Below are 23,193 nucleotides of genomic sequence, written 5' to 3'. Positions count from 1 at the left end.
CCCTCAGAAACTGATTTGTACTATCAGTACTTTCTTAGTGAGTCTGAACTGGGAGTTTTTAATGTGCTTTTGTTGTTGCTCTTTTGTGTATTTCCTCTGAGCTGTAATATCAGGAGCAATGTGGCAGCAGGACCAGGGCAGGGATTCTGCCCCTGTACTCAGCACTAGTTAGGCTGCACCTTGAGTGCTGTGTCCAGTTCTGGGCCCCTCAGTTCAGGAAGGATATTGAGGGGCTGGAGCAGCTCCAAAGAAGGGCAACGAGGCTGGGGAAGGGACTGGAGCACAGACCCTATGAGGAGAGGCTGAGGGAGCTGGGGCTGTTCAGCCTGGAGAAGAGGAGGCTCAGGGGAGACCTCCTCACTCTCTACAACTCCCTGACAGGAGGGGGGAGCCAGGTGGGGATCAGTCTCTTCTCCCAGGAACCAGCAGTAGGACAAGAGGGCTCAGTCTTAGACTGTGCCAGGGGAGGTTTAAGTTGGACATTAGAAAGAAATTCTTTAGAGTGAGTGATCAGCCCTTGGAATGGGCTGCCCAGGGAGGTGGTGGATTCTCCGTCCCTGGAGGTTTTTAAGATGAGACTGGTTGTGGCATCAGTGCCATGGTCTAGGTTGACAGGATGGTGTTGGGTCATGGGTTGGACTCAGTCTCAGAGGTCTTTTCCGACCTGATTGATTCTGTGGTCTGTACTGTTTGCAGTGCAGAAGTTTATTAATAAGCTAGTCTGGATAGTACTGTAATATTGCAAAACAGATGAAATTGTAACTGAGATTTTGAGGATTAACACTATAATATTTGTTTAGTCTAAATAATTGAAAAAAAAACCAACCTGTTTTTCTGTAGCTAAAAAATGTGTTCTGAATTGGTTGTAAAATCTGACAACATTCTCTTTTTAATGCTCCAGGTGGGGCTTCAGTTCTACAGAAAGTGAACTTGGTTCAGCTTGGTTTGCATCCTGTAAGACAGGTGTGTTCCCTAAAGCAGGTTGTTCACTCCTTTCTAATATTTGAAGTCTTCTGTGCTTAGAATAGATATATGTCAGGATCGAAGGAAATGTCACAAGTTCTGTATTATTTGTAAACTGAACAAATTAGACTTCCTTCTGTGGAAAAGATCTTCGAGATGCCATCCATAGATGAACTCTCTTAGTTCTTTCGATTTGGTCGTAGTCAATCACCTGTACATTTCCTCTGTTAAATAATAGGAAAAAAAATTAGATTTTACTGCCTCTAATTCTGTTCACATTGTTTAAATACAAGTCATTCAGACTAGGCATTTTGTCTCAGATAAAAATGCTTTTGGTGTAGATTTGTCTTCCTTTCAGTTAAATTGTAGAAAGGCTTATCATGAGATTTTTTAAAGTAGTTTACAAGGACTGTTTTTTCTTAATGTCATCCTAAATGGGCTAAGTAGATGAAGCCAATATGAGACACAATTAAAATGGTACATGCTGCTACTGTGAATATCCTCTTCAAACCTAGACTTTGTTAAACCTTTTTTACCTTTTTTAACCTCTGAAAATTTTACAGGGAGTTGGGTTAGAGTAAGGGAATTGGAAGAGCTGCCTCTAAGCAAAGATTTCACTAGTGCTTAAAGACATTTCACGTTTTCAATTTCCAAGCTAAAAACTGTGAAATCTGGAAGTAGTTCTGGATACAGCAATTTCTAACACTTCTTGTGGTCACAGGTAGAAAGCTCATAATTTAAATCCCGTTGTATCAATTTATGATAAAATCAGAAGCAAAAACATTTAAAGAACCAGTGTATACAGGTTTGTATCATAATACAAGTATTTTAGAACTCATATCAGCTTTGTGATGTTATGCAGAATGGAATGTTGTGAATAAATTCTTCCTTAAATCTGGCCAACACAAATGTACTTTTAACAGTTAGTAGACATGCAGCATGTTAAATTAAGGCATGTTAACATGGGCTGTCTTCCAAAGTGGTTAGCTTGGGATTTGAACACTGTTCCAGGCTTTTGTTCCAGACATTTCTTCTGCATATTCAAATGAAGCACTTAAAATGATGTAACCATTTGTCACACAAATGTTGGTCTTCTGAATTTGTGGTTTTTATTGTACTATTTCTTTGTGCTACATGGCAGTGGCATGTACCAACAGACTTAGTTTGCTAGATTTGATAGAAGAGCTTTCAGTTTCTTGTTTTTCCATCAAAATTCCCAATGTCTCTCTTGAGAAACTGTTTTTATTAGGAAGAATAAAAGTGTTAATTGACTTTGTCAGTACAGCCTTCTGACCATAAAGAAACACTTTTTGACTGTGAGGGTAAGTGAGCACTGAGACAAATTGCCCAGAGATACTATGGAATATCCATCCTTGGAGATATTCAGAAGTCTTCTGGTGGTGGTCCTGGGCAGCCTGCTCTAGGTAACTCTGCCTGGACAGGATACCTCCAGAGGTCCCTTTTGACCTCAATCGTTATGTGAACTGAAATTTTGCAGCTGCCTTGTAAAATCTTCAGTCCCGTACCAAGCCTGCAGTGATGTAGATGAGTTTAGATCAGGTGGTAAAATGGTGTTGTAGCCAAACCTGGAGCTCCTGCTGACCACACCAGGCATTTGGCTCTTGACCTACTGGAGAGGCTGGCCCTGCTCTTAGTGGCTGTGCCAGACTATGTGCACAGTGTGATACTATACTGATTGTGAATCCTAAGGGTTATTTTATCTAGCGTAGAAGATTCTGTTGTTTTAAAATGCAATAAGACCTTATTTTAGACCAAAAGTGTTTAAAATGCAAATCTGTGTCTTATTCCTCTGCTGTGTGACAGTTTCATGTTTAACCAACATTTATCTGCATAGGCATGGCATAACTGTGAGCATCTCTCTGGTATCTGTTTGAAGAGGACACTGTTGGGGGGCCCAGGTATTTCTTTTATATTTTATAGTTATAGAGGTGTCTGGACTCTGTAATGGTCAAAGATTTCCAGTAGAAGAGGATGAGACAAGAATTAAATGCATGTGGCAGACTCTGGACCTAGGCACCCCATGCTTTTGATGCTAACTGGGAGGGAGCTTGATAAACACTTTTACCAACTTTTCGTATTAAAAACAGGTAAGAAACACGCATAATTATTATGATTCATGTTAGTAGAAAGATGCTTCCCCTCCTGCCCCTCTAGAGCTTATGCAGAAAATAGACTGTTCTGTGTTCGTTTTATCTTAAAACTGTGATTTCAGTCATATATATACTCAGAACAATTTTTTGGGTATGAACTGGTAGTTACCTTATTTGAAGCTTAAAACATTTTTAGCCTAAAACCGTACTTATTCTTAAATTCAGGTTTGAGTTTCTTCACTGAGGAAACGACCTGGTTGGAAGCATCCTTACTATGGATGTAAGGACTCTGATCTGATGGTGACTTCTTCCTGTATAGGAGCTGCTGTAAATTCAGAGTAGCCCTTGGATGGCTCTGGAGCAGGGCTATGTCTTGATCAGTTCCTCTGTTGTAAAGTGGCAGCTGTAAGCAGTGGTTGATGGGGATGACTTTTATAAAGATATTACTTTTATTTAAATAAGAGACTTGTGTTTGGGGTTCTCTTGAACTGAAAGGTGAATCCTCATCAACAAATCGTGAAATGAATACTGTGAAATTCAGATACCAGCACTTGTGATATACTAGATGTTGTTGATAATTTTGTTGGCATAAGTAGAAAATTGAGTTACACCTCATTGCTTGTTAAGAAAAAAAAATAAAACTTGTTTACTATTACTTGAAGTGAGATGAGAAATCTAGTAAAAATGAAAGTTTTTCTTTTTTTTTTTTTAGTAAAGAGGTCCTGCAGGAAATTATTGAGCATCTTTGTTATTGTTTTTTATAGTGAAGTCTGAGAATACTGTCATCTTTTGCTTTTCCCCCTTCCTAGAAAATATCCTAATGAAGGTATTATGTTAATTATTCTATCTCTTGCTAGAAAAAAATGAAGCTCTCAATGTTGTTGATAAAGTTATAGAGTTGAACAAGTCACTTCTTGGATTATTATTTGTTTTTTAACACATTCTCATAATGTTTGCTACTACCAAGCACTTAATTATTGTCTAATTACGCAGGGAGAGTGCATTCATTGTAGATGTTAATTTTCAGTTATCTCTCAAATTACATGATATGATTAAACCATTGCTAGTTATTTGTCATACAAATGAGAAAACTTACTCTTTTGCAAAGCAAAAATCCAGAAAACGTGTGGAAACTCTTCTTGTTGATAAGATCTTCAGTAAAATTTCATCCTGACCATTAGGAATGTCTCCTATAGGTACTAGTGCAGTTAAGAGTACCTGAATATTCATATGTCTATAGTCATAAACTGTGGTATGCCTCTTGCTTCATTGGGAATGTTGATAAGTTCATAGTAGTTGCAAATTTAGACTCGAAATGTTGTCCTCTTACTCAGTTCTTGAATTGGATAATTTTGACTCTAGAGTGTTAGTTTCTCATTCTTTAACTGCCAGTACTAAACATGATAGGCTTTGTGTGAAAAGAAATCTGGAAAAAATCTGTTACCTGAATATAATCAGATCTCTATTGAAACAAGATTTTTGTGTTTATATATTATAGTTTCAAAAGAAATTCACCTCCTGGGTGTTCTACAGTCCTCCTTGAGGTTTTTTTTTCAAAAACAGAAGCTGTTACTTCTTCCAGCATTTGTCCATATGTATTTTGGTGTGTTTTTCTGGGGATGTTAAAGTTCAGGCTGTTTCCTTTGTCTTACTGCAGGATAAAGGAGCTACTGTAGCTAATGAATAACCAGAAGACATTTGCTGCACATCTAACCTGGCATATCAATGCCTACATTTGTCCTTAGTACTCAGTGGAATTACATTGCCTTTTTCATACACTGCATCAGGACTTTGTAGAGCTCTAGAGATTTTGGAAGGCTTGCTCTATCTATACTAATAGAATGGGTTTTTTTGTGAGCCAGTTGCCTTAAAATCAAGCTTAACTGATGCCAATTTAAGATTAAAAAAGAAATTTTTTGCAACTTCAAAAAAGACAACCTCACTTAAAAGTTTAGAAAGATGCAGCAGCAAATAAAGAAAAAACTGGCTTAATATACTTGTCTCAAGATCAGACCAAATAGTTCTTTTTGTTTCCATGTTCAGATCCGTACTGAACTTGGTATGGGATGTAATTACTGTCTTCAAACTGGTAACAGGAGAGAGCCTCAGACTGGGAAAGCATGCAAGCTTTTGCCTTTCCAGTCTTGTTTGGCTAGTGATTGGGAATTTATTCAAGCATATGAGTGGGATGAATATGTGCAATTTATTATGTCATTTTGGCTGAGATTAGTTTCAAAGTTAATTAATCTCTTTGTGATGTCTGACTGTCTGTGCTGCTGTAGTGCCTGCAGAGTGCTTGCGTGTGCATGCAGATGTTCCACTTAAAGTCTTTCTGTGCCCGAGACTGAAGTCTAGCCAGCTGCATCATTCTTATCTAAATTACAGGCACAGAGCATGGTGTAGGGTTATTGCCAGTCTGTTCTTTCTTCACTGTTACTCCAGTCTCTTCTTAGAAAATCTCTCCAAAGTTATGGCATATATTACCATTGCTACTTTGGGGGAATCTTGGCCTTTTTTATTATTATTACACGAAGTCTTGTTTTAGAAACGCTCCACTTTCTTCTTTCCCCAGAAGCTCTTGCAAATCTATCATAATATTTTTCTTGTTACTTCCTATTTACTCTTCCTGTATTCCTTACTCTGGTATGTGCCTCTGGCATGAGGCTTTTGAGATTTTGAAACAGAAGAAATTTTGTGCAAGACTGACTTTCAGTGATGGTAATCTTCCGGTCCTGCCGAAGAACACCATTCCACCTCAAGGAGTTGAGCCAGTTCTTTTGAAAGACACTTTTAAAGAGGTCAAACTTGTATCTTCTCCATTACTCAGCTACTCATTTTTGTTTCTGGCATGACTGTCTTTGGGATCCAGATTGTAGTCACTGTAATGTGGTTATGTAGGAACTGCAGCGATAGTTGGTGTGGGCAAAGCTGCAGAAGCTCTGGCATGTTGGTAGTTAAGAGGCAGAAATAACAAGACTTAAGTGTTTCCTGACACGGATTTCTGCCAGGTATCAAGAGGAAGAGAATTGACATAGTGTTTGCTAAGTGTCAGTATCTATTTCTTTTCTATTGGTGATTCTCTTAATTTGAACTCATTGCTTAAAATAAAAATACTTTTAAAAACCCTAAAATCTTCTCTGTCATTGACTCAATCAACTCTTGTTTAAGGTGACACAGGAAATTCCTCAAAAGTTATTGGACAGTTTATATATATATATAGGGGTAATAATTGTCTCCCACCTAAGGAAATACTGTTGAAGTTTCCTGCAAATACCTGGCAGATGCTATCAGGGAAAGAAGGAAGGAGACGAGACAATAGATGACATTGAGAGGTGGAAAAAATTATTCATCAGTGGTTTAACAGCTCAGAATTTCAAACTGTGTAAGACTCTAGAAGCTAGCTATGGCACATTTTTGTTGCCTCATAAACTTCCAAAGATTACAGAAAAGACTGGGAAAATAATTTTCCAAAGAAAGGTTGTGTCAAAAAAATATTTGCGGGCAACTCTTGAGGCTGGAAATACTACAGCATATGTAGTACTCTCTGGCTTAGGAATTCAGGAGAAGAGGTTTCTTGTGCTTAAAGACTAAAATACAAAATATTTACATCCAGACTAGGAAAGCTGTGGCTCAGTCCTTGTTCTTCCCATAAAGAGCACAATTTTACTGATATATGGGTTACTGTGGTACTGAACTAATTATCTTTGGAGAATTTAGGGCTATTCTAAGAGTCTGTCTTTTGGTTCGTGCTTATAAACCTATCAATTGTGATTTACATAGTTTTCTTTATAAGATTAAATATAACAACCCAAAGTTGTTTGGGTTTTTTTTTTATTATTTTGAGAGATTTTTTTTCCCCTGTCTTTAAAAAAAAACATCTAACATAGTTTACTAGCAGATAGTGTTGTTTTGGTTATGACAGTATATTTTTTTTCTTGTATCTAAAGCTACTTCCACATAGCATTTTGTCAGGAAAGCAGAAGGGAACTCCAGCCTTGGGCACAGAATATAGAATGAGAAGTGTTAGACCTTGCCTTAAATTTGCACGTCAGACCTCCTTTAAGGTGATGCTCTGACTGCCTTTATTCTGAAAGCTTCACGAAGGGGTTAATTTTTGGGTTTTTTGATATGCATAAGGCATTTATTTGAAAGTGGACAAGATGCTGTAGATGATCTCCAAGATTACCTTTAACCTTCACAGAGGAGGTAAAAAGGCACTCCATTGCTAACTGAGTAGTTTACTGGACTACCTTTACTCACTGAATCCTCCATAGAGCTTTATGCTCTCAGTGCCCTCTGTCAAATAATAGTACAGATGACAAGTGGAAAATGGCTTCTTGAGGGTGGCCTCAGTTATTTAACCAGACAGATGCTCTTATGTACTCAATACTTGAAGTAGTGCTAAGAGCATCTCCTGGGTAAGAATGGATTTAACATAGGTGTAAAATGCTCCTTACCTTTGCAGTAACAGAGGGTTTGTCTCATGTGCTGTCCATAGAGGTCTTCCCTGTGCCACATTCCATATTTGCTCTCCTGAGCTCTTTGGTGGGTTTGGTCACTCTCACACAAAAGCAGCTGTGGTTATCCTGAGATGATTAAGCCCAGGCTGTGGTATTGCAGACAGGGTAATGGGCACCACTAACCTCTCATCAGGGAGGCTCACGGGGAGCCTGCGTGGCCAGAATGGACTCTAACCTGGCATGGAACTTTCTTCAGATGTCTAGATAAAGGCAGGCAAGGGAAAGATTGAGCTTGCTCTGTCAGAGAGATTAAATTAGAGGTGAGCTGTCTGATCTAGTTAATCATTGGCCACTAGAGTATGTTCCATTGTGACATAATACTAGAGTTTCAGCTAAGAGTAAATATTCTTTTATTGCAATTTCCAGTTATGTAATTTTTAGGACAGAAGTGGTTAACTTAGTCCGGAAAAAAACCATTAGAGCTACTGAAGTGTAATTTACTGCCTGTACAGTACTTTTCAATACAACAGCATGACAGGATGTCTATTTTGTCTGGATTGGGGTACCTGAAGTGAATACGAGCAGAAGTGAAATGTCAGTATATTTCACTCTACCCAAAGGTGGTTTTTTTTTATTATTACCTACAATGAAGAACTAGTGAATAAACTTGTAAAGAAAAAAAAACTATTTCTATTTTTATACCATTACTGATAGCTTAAGTCAATGCCCTTAAACTATACTTCCTACTTCCTCTTTCAAATGAAAGCAGATACCTTGCATATTACTTTGGCCAAGCAGGGAGATGAATAATATTTTCTGGAAAAACTCAAAATAAGTGTAAAATGTCTGAAAAAACATCAGTTAGGAGGTTAAGAAAGTAATTTCCATGTGGTTTCATTTTAAGGGGAGTTGAATCGTAGTGTGTCTTAAATTAATCTTGTGAATGTTTTCTGTTACAGTCTTTCTAAAAATATATTTATTTATTTGTGTTTAAAAGGAAGCTGCTGCACTTACTGTTAACAAAACTTAGTTAAGAATTATTTTATTGACTTTGTTATTCCAGTCAGAGGTCTATTAGTCAACAAGTGTAATCTTGAATATTTTAAAGGAACAAAGAGGAAGGAACAAACATGGTTCTCTTGTCTTGAAAACAATGTTTTTTTTTTCCCTGATGATGAATTACACAGTTCAGAGAATCTTAGTTCATAGTTTTGCAGTATTGTTGTCTCTGTGGGTTGCTGACATAGATGAGGATGTGAGTCAGATTAAAGACGATTATTTTATTCATAAAGTTGAACTGTTCTGTAGTACTTCTCTTTTCATGGTACTTCAGTATTAGTTTGTTCTTGATTCGCCTCCATATACATGCTGATTTTTGAGCCTGGTGCATTAGACTTTGCTTTAAAAGCAGGGATTTTGTTGTTGTTGTTGTTTTAACCTTTTCTAAACAATTTTTATCAACCCCTCCCCCCAAGTTAGTGGTAACCAGTAGATAAATCTCAGGGTTATTTATGTCTTAGAATTTTTGTTGTTGATAAATAGGTGGGTTTGTTGATAAATAGGTACTTAGTCTCCTTGTTCCTACTGTGTGATCTGTGTACCTACCTACATGGCTCTTGTACAAAGAAAGAAATGAAGAACTGGTAAAAATGACAGAACAGATCTTAAAAGAAACAGGCCAAGACTATGTATTTTAAAAAAAACCAACATAAATAACCAAAACAGCCCAAATGACCTCCAAACCAAGTGAGCAATGCTGTGATGTCTGAGTGGAATTTTTTTGTTTATCAAGGTAAACTGGAAGCCAGTGAAATGGTTTCAGTAAAAGTAATAACAGTTATTGTCCAAATCCAGGCAGAAAAATTGTCGAGTATTAGGTAGGAAAGTAGAAAACAAATGAATGCAAACTTTTAAGGAGTTTTTCATGTTTATTCAACTTCGAGTTTTTTGTGGGGGTTTTTACTAAAATATAAACACCTTTTCTGTGATAAAACACTGTGAGATTTGCAATTTAACCTAAACTTTTCACCACTCAAATGCTGAATATATTAACTATAAATATCACTTTTACTTTCTACAGTCAGTGCAAGTTCCAGTCTATCAGCAAGGCAAACAAGAAAATAATTTTTTTTCTTCCTTCCCTTCCTCCTCAGATTTGTGCATCTGTACTTCCAAACAAAGTTTGCACAGAGAGAAAATTCTGAATATGGCTTGATTTGCTCTTGATCTTGGCAGTGTTTCTAATGACTGTCCCACGGACTCTATCAAGTTCAGGGGCTTCTACTCCAGCACTGAGGAGCAGAACCCTGAGCAGCAGCCTGGGATCAGTGAAAGCATTTCTCTGTCATTCTTTTTAAAAGAGCAACGGAAAATGAGTGACTATCCTGGACTCGCAAATAACCATGGCCAGATGATTGCTGAAGATTCAGAAATTCAGACAAAGCCTGAACACTCTCGTGGAGTTCTTCAGGAAGATATTGAAATGAGCAGTGGCTCCAGTGGAAATGACTCCAGTGGAAACGACTTCAGTGGAAATGACACAAATGAAAACTATTCAAGTGGGCATGATTCTCATGGCCATGAATCTGATGAAAATGGGAAAGATTCAGCAATGCTCATGGAATCTTCAGACTGTCATAAAAGGTGGTAGCTAATCATAAAATACATTTCACACCAGTGACTTTTTGCATTTGAATATAATTTCTGAATAATAACTAAGGTATAAAATGTATCTTGAAATTCAAACTGAGTGTTTTAGTTAAATTGTACTCTCATGTGGTGTAAATTGTGTAATAGATATTTATTCATTAAGAAAAGGTCTCTGGTGTTCTGCATGGCCACCTTCATTTGCATCTTTCTTCTCATCATTGTGTGTTTAATTGGCCTTATTTATATTTTTCTAGTAAACCAACTTCTATAATTGTGTATCAGAAACTGTCAGTTTATTCTTATGTATTAGGATGCAACCGTGCTATTTTAAACATTAAAATGATAGCTTACTGTACAGAGCACAGCTGAAGGAAGAACCACCTTCTTAGTAGTCCTGCAAGGACCAGGGAGTTGAACTTGGTGATCCTTATGGGTTCCTTCCAACTCTGTTTCTTAGACAAACGTTTAACAGCCACAGTTTCCATTTTTTTGTACCATGCAGAAGCTTTTAAAGTTCGGGGTTTGTTTTGGTTTGGTTTTTTTTTTTTCCTAGGTAGCCAGTAATTAATAGGAAAATATAAAGCTAAAATGAACTAAAAGTTTTTTGTTAGTTTTACTAATATTAATCTTTTTCAATCTTTCCTAATTCTAGTTCAAGCTCAAATGCATTTAGTCTGATGATTGCAAACTCTGAACACAATCAGTCCAGCAGTGGATGCAGGTAAATTAATGGGCATGTATTTTTCAGTAACTTGCATGTACACTAAAGGCTGAAAACTGAATAGTGTTGTATTTTGGTGTTTTGTTTTGCCTAAACCTGGAGGATTACACAAGAAATCCTGTCCATAATCAGTAGCATGTCCTATTAACTACTTGATTGCTTTAGAGCTTTCTGTTGCTGCTCCATGCTAGTTGTTTGATAACCTTTCAAGTCATGTTACTTGGTAGTTAACTCTCTAATTTTTATTTTTTGTGCATCCCTTTGAATATTGCTTCAGCTCTAGTAGGGTTTTTTTTTGTAGCTTTTCTTTAAATTCTCTGCTCTTTAGAATTTAGTCTGAACCTGGTAGTGTATTAACATCAGGATTCACCTATGGAGTTGGGTTATGTTCTGATGTCCAGCACCCACATCATCTGCCTCTCCTGTGTTCCATTTGCTGGGATTCAAGCCTCCAGTGTGTAAGGATAAACCAACATACTGCAGGAATGCCTCTCTATGAACTCTGCTTCTGGCCCTGGTAGTGCTGAAGGCTCAAATCTAGATACTTCAGAGTGCCCTACTGTACTTGTTGTTTTTTTAAGTCAGCTGATCAGGAGACCAGACCCTGAGCAGATCAAGGATATCTGGCTGTAGCATACTGATATTAAGACCTCTCTCCACACCTACCTGGACATGTTTCCACCTGATACAGTTCACAGAAAAGTGGTAAATTAAAATTGCTCTTGTGCACCATTTGGTGCTTGAGAAACTTATTTTCTGTGTCTGCCTTGCAGGCACCTGGAGATCTTGTTCCATGCTCTGTTTTCAGTTGGAAATTTGTGATCTGGAGTTCATATTGCTAAGTACGAAAGACAGAGTGAAAAAAAAAAGACATTTCTTAATCTTCTTTTCCCATTAATTCCATTTTCTTCACTGCAAGATTTTGGGAGGATGGAGGGGGTTACTTATTACAGTTTTTCTGATGCCTCTTTATTTTAAATTTTAGTAATATTTCTTTGCTCAGAAATAATTAGGAATCCATCAGGAACAGTGCTAAAGGGTTACAGAGCGGAATCTGATCTTCTTTTGAAAATGGGAGACTGAAGATATATCTAGAGAATGATCTTTAAAGAGAAAACTAAAGTAGTCTGATAAGCTGCATGCTTAATCTTAGATTCAGACTACTGGGGTTTGGATTCAATATCAGTGCCAACCAACAATTCTAGTTTAATATCTGTAGGTACCTTTCCAGGTTGCTGTCAACAAAACACAAAATGGAAAGCTCCTTTTTTTTATAGAACTTGCTTATTCTGTCCTCTGAAAGTCACACCTTCCCTGTGGCTGCCTACTGTGCCTGATGCTACTGATCTCTGGGAAAACATTTCTGAGTTGTGTAACTTATTTTCCAAGGAGGCCCATCTTTTGTATACGCTGCTGCTGAGGGCTAATTTGGAAAGGTTTCTTTTCTTGCAAAAGAGTCTGACCACTCTCATGAAGCAGACTCAGAGAGTACAAACCAGCTGTATGCTCAGTTATTTCATAATCTTTTCCCTCTCTCTTTTTCCCTACTGCCAGCATAGAGGGCTCTTCTGTTAACAAAGCCCTGTTTGATTGCATCAGTCCAAACTGTCAAGCCACATTGTAGATGTGATTTTAATATACAGCACAAACATAATGTTTCCCAGGGGAGTACTGTACTCTTTTGTCTGATCCCTTGCCATTATTTCCCGGTACAAAATGACCACTGAAGAAACGAACGCCGCATTCCTCATAGTACATTGTGATGTAAGCCAGAACAATGTGTATTCTCTAGAACAAGTCAGCTTTGTCACTTTCCAAGCATTTTTGATAAAATACGCCCAACACTTGTCAGGTGACTGATTTACCTTTTTCAAACTCTTAAAAATTCCCAGAAAAATGTTCAGAAATCCTCTTGAAAATTACTCGGAAGCTGAAGTTACTTTATTGACCACTTCAGTCAGGGCAGGGCAGTTGTCAAGACTATTGTTTCTGCAGTAGTGCATAGGGTTACTTCTTAGAGGTGACCAGCCATGACAATCAGGTGGTAAGAGAAAACCTACCCTTTGATGGAAAAGAATTTATTTTCAGGAATGTTTCAGAACGGCTCTATAAACCTCTTGATCACTGTGAATGATTAGCTTTTGAAGTTTACTCCAATGCAAAAGACAAGGTGATTTTTCATTTTAACTCTTTCCTACCCCTCCCTTCCCTCACCTCCTTTTCTCTTTCTTTTTGGTTGTGTCAGCACCTCTTAGTAATGGGGAGAGACAGAGGAACTGTAAAGGAAGGTGATAACTTCCTGAACTCGGCACTGATAATCTCTGTTGTTTGACCTTCTACACTGAGGCAGCACTTCTGAACATGCACCTGAGAAATGTCAATGCAGCTTCTGTCTCCAGCCTCCTCTGATTCTTCACCTTACATATTTAGTCAAGTTTCCTTACCTTATTTAATGTAATGCCATACTTAACTGGGATAGGTTGTTCAAAGGATTTCTCCATTTGTTTTGTTAACTTGATGCTCTCCCACTGCCATTCCCTTTTCAGGGACCTCTCTTAAGAGAACCTGCTCGAACAGGAGGTGAAGACTTGAGTGGACCTCCTGCTTCTCTCCTTTGAAGTCCATGAACATTTCTGAATTTGATTTTGAAAAGAACTAAGGAAAATTCTACTAAAAAGGCAGGAGGGAGACTGGCAAAGGAAAAAAAAAAGAAATTCTCTGGTGCTTGGGTATATGTATTGTTGCACATACAGAGTGCATTTTACAATCACATTCCAGGTGGTGGTAAATCTTTCATTTTAAATGATTCTAGGTCATGTAAGAATTTTTGTAAGTTCTGAAAGCTGATACTGAGTACTGGAAAAGTTAATGAGGCTAGTGTTACAAATTTATGTATATGACAAGTGTCAGAGTACGTTTGGGCTTCCAAGAGGATGTTATGTTGCTTCAACCATTGAAGTGATGTTTTATTTTTTGTTTTTAATCTTACAGTAGTGAGCAGTCCACTAAAGCCAAAACACAGAAGGAATTGCTGAAAACATTACAAGAGCTGAAAGCTCATCTTCCTTCTGAGAAGAGAATCAAAGGCAAATCTAGTATCCTAACGACGTTGAAATATGCCCTAAAAAGCATAAAACAAGTTAAAGGTAATCAAATATAATACTGCCTAGATAATGCCAATCTGGATAAAATGAAACTTTAAAATAGGAATTTAAATAAACTTGTCTTTACACAGGAAATTGCATTATGTCTGAAAACCTCTCTAAACAGATGTTCTCGTGGTGTTCCTGTTTGTTGGCTCTGTTATCTTTTGTTCCTCTGGGACTTAAAGTAGTTCTCTAGATGCTTGATATTCAACCGATGATTTGTTGAGTTAGAAAACTAATTTTAAAACAATTTACAATTTTGTACTGTTTGAACTGTCAAATAGACCAAAATATGTGATCATTCTTACACAGGTATATTAAGATACATAAATTTGTTTGGGTTACTGATGAGGAAGCTCTATCGAGGAAAAAACTGTGATTGGAATAGTACCTCAATTTCCCAACTGCTCATTCTGTGTTTATTTCAAAAAATATTTTGGCCATTTACTGCTTCCAGGCTGAGTGTTTTTTGATAATTCTGAATATAAGTTGTTTGTTGTTCTCTGTAGCCAATGAGGAATATTACCAATTGTTGATGATTAATGAATCCCAGCCTGCTGGTCTCAATGTGTCATCCTACACAGTGGAAGAGGTTGAGACTATAACCTCAGAATACATCATGAAAAATGCGGTGAGTATGGTGACCCGAGTCCACAGTGTGGATTGAAAATGTCTTCTTCAACTGCAGTTCTCAGGCATTCCTTCTTTTTACATGGTAAGAGTTGGTAGCTAGGTCAACTTGCTGAAGGTGGCTTTTGCCTTCTGGGGGATGTTGATTTAGAAACTCTGAGCCGTTGCCTGGAGATGACGGTGTGACACATCTCAATATCCAGGTGATATAATGTGCTGTGAGACATCATTAGTTTTCATTTGAGAACACCTGTTGGAAAGTAACTTTTTCCAAATTTTAGTCAAGGAACACAGTGAATTACTTCAGCTTATTCTTATAACTAGGGGTTGTTTGATGTTTCACCAGTTCTTTGTGTAAGTGTGACTGGAGAGTGATGAAAGTGTTGGAATCATGGTGTGTTGTGTCCTTTTCTGTGGTGTTTGGTTTTTGCAACAGATACAGGCTTGCTGTGGGATCTGGTGTAACTGTATTCAGCTATGATGATCAGTGTAGTTTTAACAATAAAATGATAGTCTGAATGATTTTTTAAATTATTATTTATTTCCGTAATACTAGTATTTTATAGATAAGTTAGAGTCTTCAAAAAATAATTGTATCTAAACTTATTAGACAACCTTCCCCCATTTTTTTCTTTTTAAACTGAAACCTCTACCTGAAAGTATGAAGTTCTGAAATCTGTACAACAAGGGCATGATGGGGGATGTTCTGTACCTTGGAGTAGGTGGGTTTTGTTGTATCTGTGAATAGTAAAGGCTCCCCACAGGGGAAAATAAATAGGAAGTGTAGAGCACAACTGAGAAATTCAGCCAAATTCATAAACATTGTTCATTTAAACTGGAGCACCTGAGTTTGTGAAACTGGGGTTCTGATGACAGCTCTCGAGTTTGTGTACGGCGTCGGTGGATGGAGCACTAGAGGTTATGACGCAGGAAGCTCCTCTATGTCAAGAAGAGAAACAATATGGAACAATACAAATGGAGTGCGTGGGACATTTTTTTCCACCTGCACACTCATTCTTTGCCAAGTGCTCTAGAGCACTTCTTTCATTTTGCAGTGGATGGACCAGCTCACATAAACAGTCTTTCACAAACAACTGAACTTGATAAATGTAAACCATGCCTGTAACAAGCACAGGGAAAATGTGCAGCTATATAGCTGGAAACTCATTAATTCTTCATTTGTAAATTCATTCTGCGTCATAAAATTTTAGACCATGATATTTAGGTCTCGTAACCTGGTAAATAGTAGTGTATTATTGCACAGTTGGAAAGCGTTCTGTGTGTGTCTACTTAAAAAGCAGATTAACTTTATTTCATTACAGATGTGGTTCAACAATTTCCTTAAATTTTATTTTGAATTTATTAATGTTTTTGTGTCTTAAATGTATATGTGTGTGTGTGTGTATATATATATATAAAATACTGTATTGAGGAATGTTTCAAACTGTCTAAATAACTTGAGATTTTTGTTTTTAGGATATGTTTGCTGTAGCTGTTTCTTTGATTACTGGAAAAATTTTGTACATCTCTGATCAAGCTGCTTCTATTCTCCGCTGTAAGAGGGGTTATTTTAGAAATGCCAAATTTGTGGAGTTCTTGGCACCTCAGGATGTGAGTGTGTTCTATACTTCTACCACCCCATACAGATTACCATCATGGAATATTTGCAACAGAGCTGGTGAGTGGTCTCAACAGCAGATACTTCTCCAACTTACTTTCAGTCATGGAAATATAAATACTCGAACTGATTTTTAATATCCTCCCATCTTTCTCCATCACTTTTTGAGGATGCAATACAGATGCATTATTAGAACATCTCTGAGCAATACTAGGTGTATAACACGCTTTTATAAGTCAGCAAGGCTTGTCTGTTGCTTGAAAGTCTTCCAAATGTTGTTGTTTATTGGTTCTTACGCCCCTTTCATGAAAACAAAGTAAGAATTTGAGCTGAACAGTGGGTTTACTTTCCACTTTTACTAGCAATCAAATTATTGTTTTCTTCACACTTTCTCATCTTCAGCTATGAGGGGGGACGATGCTCTGCCTCCTCCTTTTTAAATGGTCGTGATTTGAATACTGGACACCTTGATTACAGTGTAGAAAAAGGTGTTTCAGCTATGATCACTGTGCATTCACCAATTCTCTTCTTTTACCCTTGGAAAAATGATGTTAGGTGAGCTGATGTTGAGATGTCTCAGAGCACTTGATATTTGTTTGTGGGAGGATTGTTTTACTAGTGTATCTACAGCTGTTAGTAATTGAGAAATATCTGCCAACTACTTTAACCAAACACTTGGAAATTCAGGTCTACTTTAAATATATGGAAGTCCAATCCATTGCATACTAAGTCTGTGAAGTTAAGCCAGGGTGCAAACCATATTTAATCTGAAATAAATGTGTACTAAGTAATGCACACGTGAAGCAGGTCAAAAGGGACCTCGTGAGGTGTCTTGTCCAAATTCTGGCTCAAAAGAGGGTCAGTGGTAAATGCTGACCATGTAGTCCTGATTACACTCAGTTATACAGGTTTTGGGGTTTTGTTTGGTTTGGGTTTTTTTAACCTTTTGCACAGTTGTATTATAAAATGCAGTAAGTGGAACTGTGCACACTGTCTCATGTATCAGCTGCCATAGAATATAATATCCAAATGTATTGTGCACTAGAGGCCTTTGAAATGCCAGAGCTTTCCTTGAGAATCAGTCAGTGGCTACTTTGGAAAAGGAGAGAGATAGGCTTGAAATGTGAAAAGAAGCCTTCATGAAAAAAAGCTTTCTTTTCAGAGGGGTGGTAGTAAGTAGATTTGATGATCTAGCTGTCCTAGTGCCTTTCTAGGAAAAAGGTCAGATTTCGGGATCCCAGATAAACATTTTTGGTCAACACTATAAAGTCCTGTAAAAAAATGATAAGGGTAAGCAGCTCAAACTGGAGAGCTGTTTAGATATGTTTAGGAAAAAGACTTGATAAGCAAGCAGCTGTGATTCACACACCAGCCTCAGAATCTGAGTGGTGGTCAGATTTAGTTGCTTATGAAGTCCATTGTTTGGCAAGTAAATATGGAGACTTCACGGAATGTGAAGTTTTTAAAAAAATCAACCACAATCACTTAAAGAAAAACAATCATGTATTAAATATAATAACCTTGGAGTAATTTGTAACTTGTTATGAAATATGTTTAAAATTTCTAGAGTCTTCCACCCAGGACTGCATGGAAGAGAAATCCTTTTTCTGTCGCATCAGGTAAGACGACAGCATCCTAAAGCTTAGTGTTGCACTGTGAAACTGTGCATTACACATTTGACTTTTATAAGAACCATACAGTGTCCGAATTTCATGCTTTTCCATAATGTGATCATAAAGCAAAACATCTGCACATCCTCCAGTTGATTAACTCTAGAAGCCACAGAGAAAACTGCAAAGCGATTTCGAGAAGTTGCATCTTGGAAGTTAATTAGTGTGAATATTGACCTTTGGGCCATAAGGGAAGCTGATATAGTATCTCCTCCTGCTATGGAAAGACTTGACTTCATGTTAGTAGAACTGTTGTGTCCAGCACCTGCTGCAGAGTCTCTCTCTCTCTTTCTAGGAAAATAATGTCTCATCTTCAATTTATCTCAAGTGTCCCCTAGAAAGATACTTGAGGATAACTTGACTTGTCTCTTTTACAGTTACTAGGATGACACAGTTCTTTGGTTCTGCTTCTCTTCCTGCCCCCACTCCTCTTTAGCTCGTTTTATTTAGGAGAAGCTGGCAGCTTATTCCATGTTCTTTCTTCTACAATTTGATTTCTTAATGCTTATTGCCTTTCTGGCACCATTTCCGAAAACAAAAATAGTGGATCCTATTACATAATACTTCTGGAGTAAATAAATACTTATTACTGAGCTATGAGTAAACTTTAAATGAATTAGAGGTAATCCACTGCTCCTGAGTGTGGGATTGGATGGACTGTGGAAGTACTGCTGGTGTTATTGGAGATTTTTTTGTCCAACTAATACTGGTTTCAAAAGCTTTACTTTTATAAAGCTGTGCCATTATAAAGTTACCACAGCTGACTTTCTTTGTCCACTGTGTAACTGATTGTTATTTTCATTACTGTGTTTTGCCTTCTTGTTAAATCAACAACAATATTATTATATTGTCTTCACTCTTTTTAAATTGTAATAAATATTGATTAAAAGATGACCTTTATGTTAACTGAGGAGATATAGCAGTCTTCATAAAAATTAACTAAATTCATCCCTCATAAGGGTATAATGTCACAAATCAAGATTATTGGATCAACAAATAACTTTATTGTATGAGTTGGGTTTTTCTTTTCTACCAAATTTCCATTTAATGCAGTCGTGCATCTTTTTATTTCAGGCAGGGGAGAGAACAACATATTCTTTATTGCAACTGGTATGCAAAGGATGCCATTAGAATTAGATTCTCTTCTACCAAAAAAAAAAAAAAAGTTAAGATCTTGGGTGCTATTCTAGGAGCTAATATGGATAAATTAAAATTTTATTTAGCATAAGATTAATCTGTTGAAATAATTAACTCTGTTTAATTATTAGTGCGGGGAAGGAGCGTGAAAATGAGATTTGCTATCACCCGTTTCGGATGACTCCTTACCTTATCAAAGTGCAGGATCCAGAAATAGCAGAAGACCAGCTTTGCTGTGTGTTGCTCGCCGAAAAAGTACATTCTGGTTATGAAGGTAATCCTTTGAATGGACAATGACTAGTTTGGTTTCCTAAAAGTAAGAGCTGTTCAAGTTTTATTGCAGTGAAAGATAATTGTTTCTGTTCTCTGTCCTTGCTGAGCAGCTGTGAGTTAGCAAGCTGCTTCTCTGTGTGCTCTTGCATGGAATATTGGACTTGGAGCTTGAAGTGTTGTATGTGCAAAAACCCCACTTGTTAATCTGCTTTTATTTTTCTCCCAGCACCCAGAATTCCTCCTGACAAAAGAATTTTTACAACTACGCACACGCCGACCTGTTTGTTCCAGGATGTAGATGAAAGGTAACCTACAAAAAATATTCTTTAATTTACAGATAAGCAAGCTATCCAGTATCTTTACAGGATTTAAGGTGCCTGTATGGGGTTAAAAAGTTACACAGCTGCTGACGTTTAACCTAAGAAAAGTACATCCCCCTATTTTCACTAATGCATTATCACTGGTATTTAAGTGGAAAATTATTTGCCTGCTAACAAACAACTTGTTCTTCCACTTTCCTTCCTTCTGGGACAAATCTGGACATAAATTCAATGAATGAACCAAATGGTCAGAAAAATTTCCTTTGCTGATAATTATGACCTGCATAAAATTTTATGTGTGGGAGGATTTTTTCAAGTTTGATCTAACTGATGTGCTGCTGTCCCTTTCTACTGGCCCAGGTACAACTAGAGGTGTGTTTTTTAAATGAATATTAGATCTTTATAAAGTAAAAGTGTACAAAACTGCTCAAATTCTATTGGCTGAAGATTTCACATTGCTTTGACAAGCTGATTAGAGTAAGTATTTACATTCTAGAGTAGAAACAAATATGCCACCTGTGATCTTAAAGTATATACAGAGACTATGGAACTAAGGTATAAATCAAGACTTCATGGAATCACTTAAATTGGGTAAGTTCATCAAGTCTACCACTAAACCACCGTCCCTAAACACCACATCTGCACATCTTTTAAAAACCTCCAGGGATGGTAACTCCACCACTTCACTGGGCAGCCTTGACAACTCTTTCCATGAAGAAATGTTTCCTAATATCCAATCTAAACCCCTGCTTGTGTAACTTGAGGCTGTATCCCTTTCAAAGGATATCTAGGTGATGGAACCATGAAGTCTATGAAAAGAACAGAAGATACTCCTTTAGAGTTTCTGATTTTTGTGCTATATGTGGGACCTTATTTTGATATTTTTTTCTGCTTAGGGAAAACTAAGTTAGCTGTAATAGTAAGATCTGACTTCTGAGATTGTCTCCTTCTCTTGTTTTTAAGCATTCTAAGAATGCCAAAAGTTTCTTTGTAGGTTAAGATGGGGAGGATGTCTTCAGACAGAGTACAAGTATAATGGACAATTTTGGGTTTCTGTGGTATCTTTTGATTGGAAATCTTGTTTCTAAAGACATACCATTCTTGGCAAAATCTTTAAATGCAGCAGAAATGAGAGAGAGGGACTGGGGGAAAGGAGATTATTGGGATGTTTGACTAAGCTGGAGTCAAGGTAAAGAAAAGTACTGTTTGACTTTTGAGACAGTTTATCTGTAGAAAGGTCAGACACATCAGTATTAGTGCAGTGCATGGGGGTTTTATTAAACAAGAATTGCAAAAGGTAGCTATTGGAGTTAGCTACTATAGAAGAAGATAATGGCTAATCAGTGAAGATAAGTTTGAACTTTCAGATACAGCAGGTTTTGGCTAACTTTGCAGACATTGTGGCCAAGTATGAGAGTTCCTGTAGGATAGAAAACAATGGAATGCTGACAATTTTTTTTTTCCATGGTATGATCTATACAGTCTCTCCAAACAGCTTAAGTTGACAAAAGAACTACTTAGTCCACTGTACTTCTGTCCTCTTCATGGATTTTTTTTTTCTCTCCCTCGTTCCCACACAAGCTCCAAGCCAACTGCAACTTTGCAGTGTGGGTTTATATTTCCAGATAGCCTGATGGCACGGTGCAAAGTTTCCCTTCCTCCATGGATCCCCAGCTCATTGATTTCCAGTAGTCACTTAAAAGAAAGCACAAGATAGCTGAATGGAGAACTTGGCTCTTATTCTTGGATTGAGTGGAGCAAGTGCAGTAAAGCCCTTCCCTGTGACTACTATGGAAGCTTCTTTCCTTTTAGTCTGGTGTTGCCACTTGCTCTCAAATACCATTTCTAACACTTCCAGTAAAGGTTGATTACATCTTGGTCTGATAGTAGTACTTTACGTCACTTATTTCTGTTCTTCTGATTTGTGTGTTTCATTTTGCTTTTAATTATTTAACTCCTGAGAGCATTGGCAGCCAGATAAATGTTTACTGAGATATGCATATGCAGTTGATTAATCTTAAGCTCTCCAGGGTTCAGTATGATACACAAAGCAACAGATTCTTAAGAGAAAGTTGTGTGTAATATTTAAAAATGTGCAACTGAGCACCTGCCGTTGACTCGAATTGTTCGTAATATAACGCTGAAACTGTTGCCTGACTTGCATAAAATAAAGTTAATTTCTGTAATCAGTACGTGTTCATGGATTGGAAAAACGTTTATTTGTCTGAACAAATCAAATCAGATCCCTGCAAGTGGATCTCTGCACAGAACATGTTAAGTAAAAATTAATATTTTCCTGAAATTAAATGGATCATTCCTATATATATTTGTCTTTGAAATGTATTTCATACTCGATGTGTATAATGGGTGTAAGGAGTTCTATGTAGTTCACAACAATCTTCCTAAGTTAATTTAATGCAGTTTTGTATATAGCTTACAATATAAAGAGCCTTCTTATTCATGCTGTTTTGACACTTTAAATGTCATTCTGTAAAACACAAACTAAACTTGCTGCCTCTCCTCATCAGACATTCTTGTGCTGCATGTACGTTTGCATTCATTAGATGAGTTTATTAACTTAAACTCTGAATGTGTTATTCACTATGAGGAAGCATAATGATGCTAAGACATGATTCTCACATACAGCATTATGTGATCACAGAAAGGCTGGTTGGAAGGGACTGCTGGAGGTCTTCGTTCCTTTTGCTTGAAATGAAACCTTTGCCCCATTCTAGGTTATGTCATCTGTAACCTTGTCTCAGTAATGCCTGAAAACCTTCAGGGGCAAAAATTACACAATCTCTATGGGAAACTGTTCCTGTGTTGCACTGCTCTGTTAAAAAACTTTTCCTGACATCCAGCATAAGCTTTCCAGACTGCAGTCTGGGACCATTGCCCATTTTATTGTCTGGCAACCGCCAAGAAAATTTAACTCTGTTTTTGTAACTCCTCTTTCCAGCAGTTGTGGGAAGCTCCTGGATCATCCCTTAGTCTCCTTTTCATCAGAACAAGCAAGCCCAGCTCAGTCTCACATTCTAGATCCCCCACTTTTCCAGTGATCTTCATATCAGTATAAAAACACAGAGGGGATTTTTAAAATTATTTTTTTTTTTTTTTTTGCATAGAAGTGATTGAATTTGCATCTTTCTTTATAATTTGGTTAATAAGTAACAGTTGGATAAAATCTGATCTCCTTTAGGGTCAGTGTTCTGTCACAGCACAAACAAGCGTAATGTTTGCCAGGTTTCCATAAAGCAGGTGGCAAAGAACAGGAATAAGCCGAAAACTTACTGTTACTTGATGAAGTAATTTGGAGTGACTGGTATATTAAAATTCTCTAGTGGCACAGCTTTTCTCATGTACTTTGAACTTGGCAGCACTTTTAAATGTCCATGTGTCACACTGATGTGATTTGGTATGAGTTTGGGGCCAGTTTCAGCTCTGTTGGTTCATCTGCAAGTTTCCAAGACTCGTTATTTAAATAATTGCTTCAAT

At 37.3% G+C, this 23,193-nt stretch overlaps 1 protein-coding gene across 9 annotated transcripts in view; it reads left to right on the top strand.

Moving 5' to 3' along the window:
- PER2 (period circadian regulator 2) overlaps positions 1–23,193 on the top strand; it is a 46,009-nt gene that overhangs the window by 7,054 nt on the left and 15,762 nt on the right. For 2 of the 9 annotated variants that reach the window (XM_027729303.2, XM_027729313.2), the window contains exons 3-11: positions 902–3,071; positions 9,688–10,177; positions 10,836–10,904; positions 13,896–14,050; positions 14,560–14,681; positions 16,157–16,358; positions 17,866–17,917; positions 19,237–19,379; positions 19,605–19,683. In XM_027729303.2, the coding sequence (XP_027585104.1) occupies positions 9,906–10,177; positions 10,836–10,904; positions 13,896–14,050; positions 14,560–14,681; positions 16,157–16,358; positions 17,866–17,917; positions 19,237–19,379; positions 19,605–19,683 (1,094 nt within the window). In that variant the 5' untranslated portion in view covers positions 902–3,071; positions 9,688–9,905. The remainder of the gene's footprint in view (positions 1–901; positions 3,072–9,687; positions 10,178–10,835; positions 10,905–13,895; positions 14,051–14,559; positions 14,682–16,156; positions 16,359–17,865; positions 17,918–19,236; positions 19,380–19,604; positions 19,684–23,193) is intronic. The other 7 variants (XM_027729304.2, XM_027729307.2, XM_027729308.2 and 4 more) reach the window with 7 other exon arrangements.

Source organism: Pipra filicauda, unplaced genomic scaffold (genome assembly GCF_003945595.2).
Source record: "Pipra filicauda isolate LSUMZ 115617 unplaced genomic scaffold, ASM394559v2 scaffold146_size1912638_pilon, whole genome shotgun sequence".
Classification (NCBI taxonomy): Eukaryota; Metazoa; Chordata; class Aves; order Passeriformes; family Pipridae; genus Pipra; species Pipra filicauda.
The sequence above is the reverse complement of the archived record's forward strand: the minus strand, read 5'-3'. Positions and strand labels throughout refer to the sequence as shown.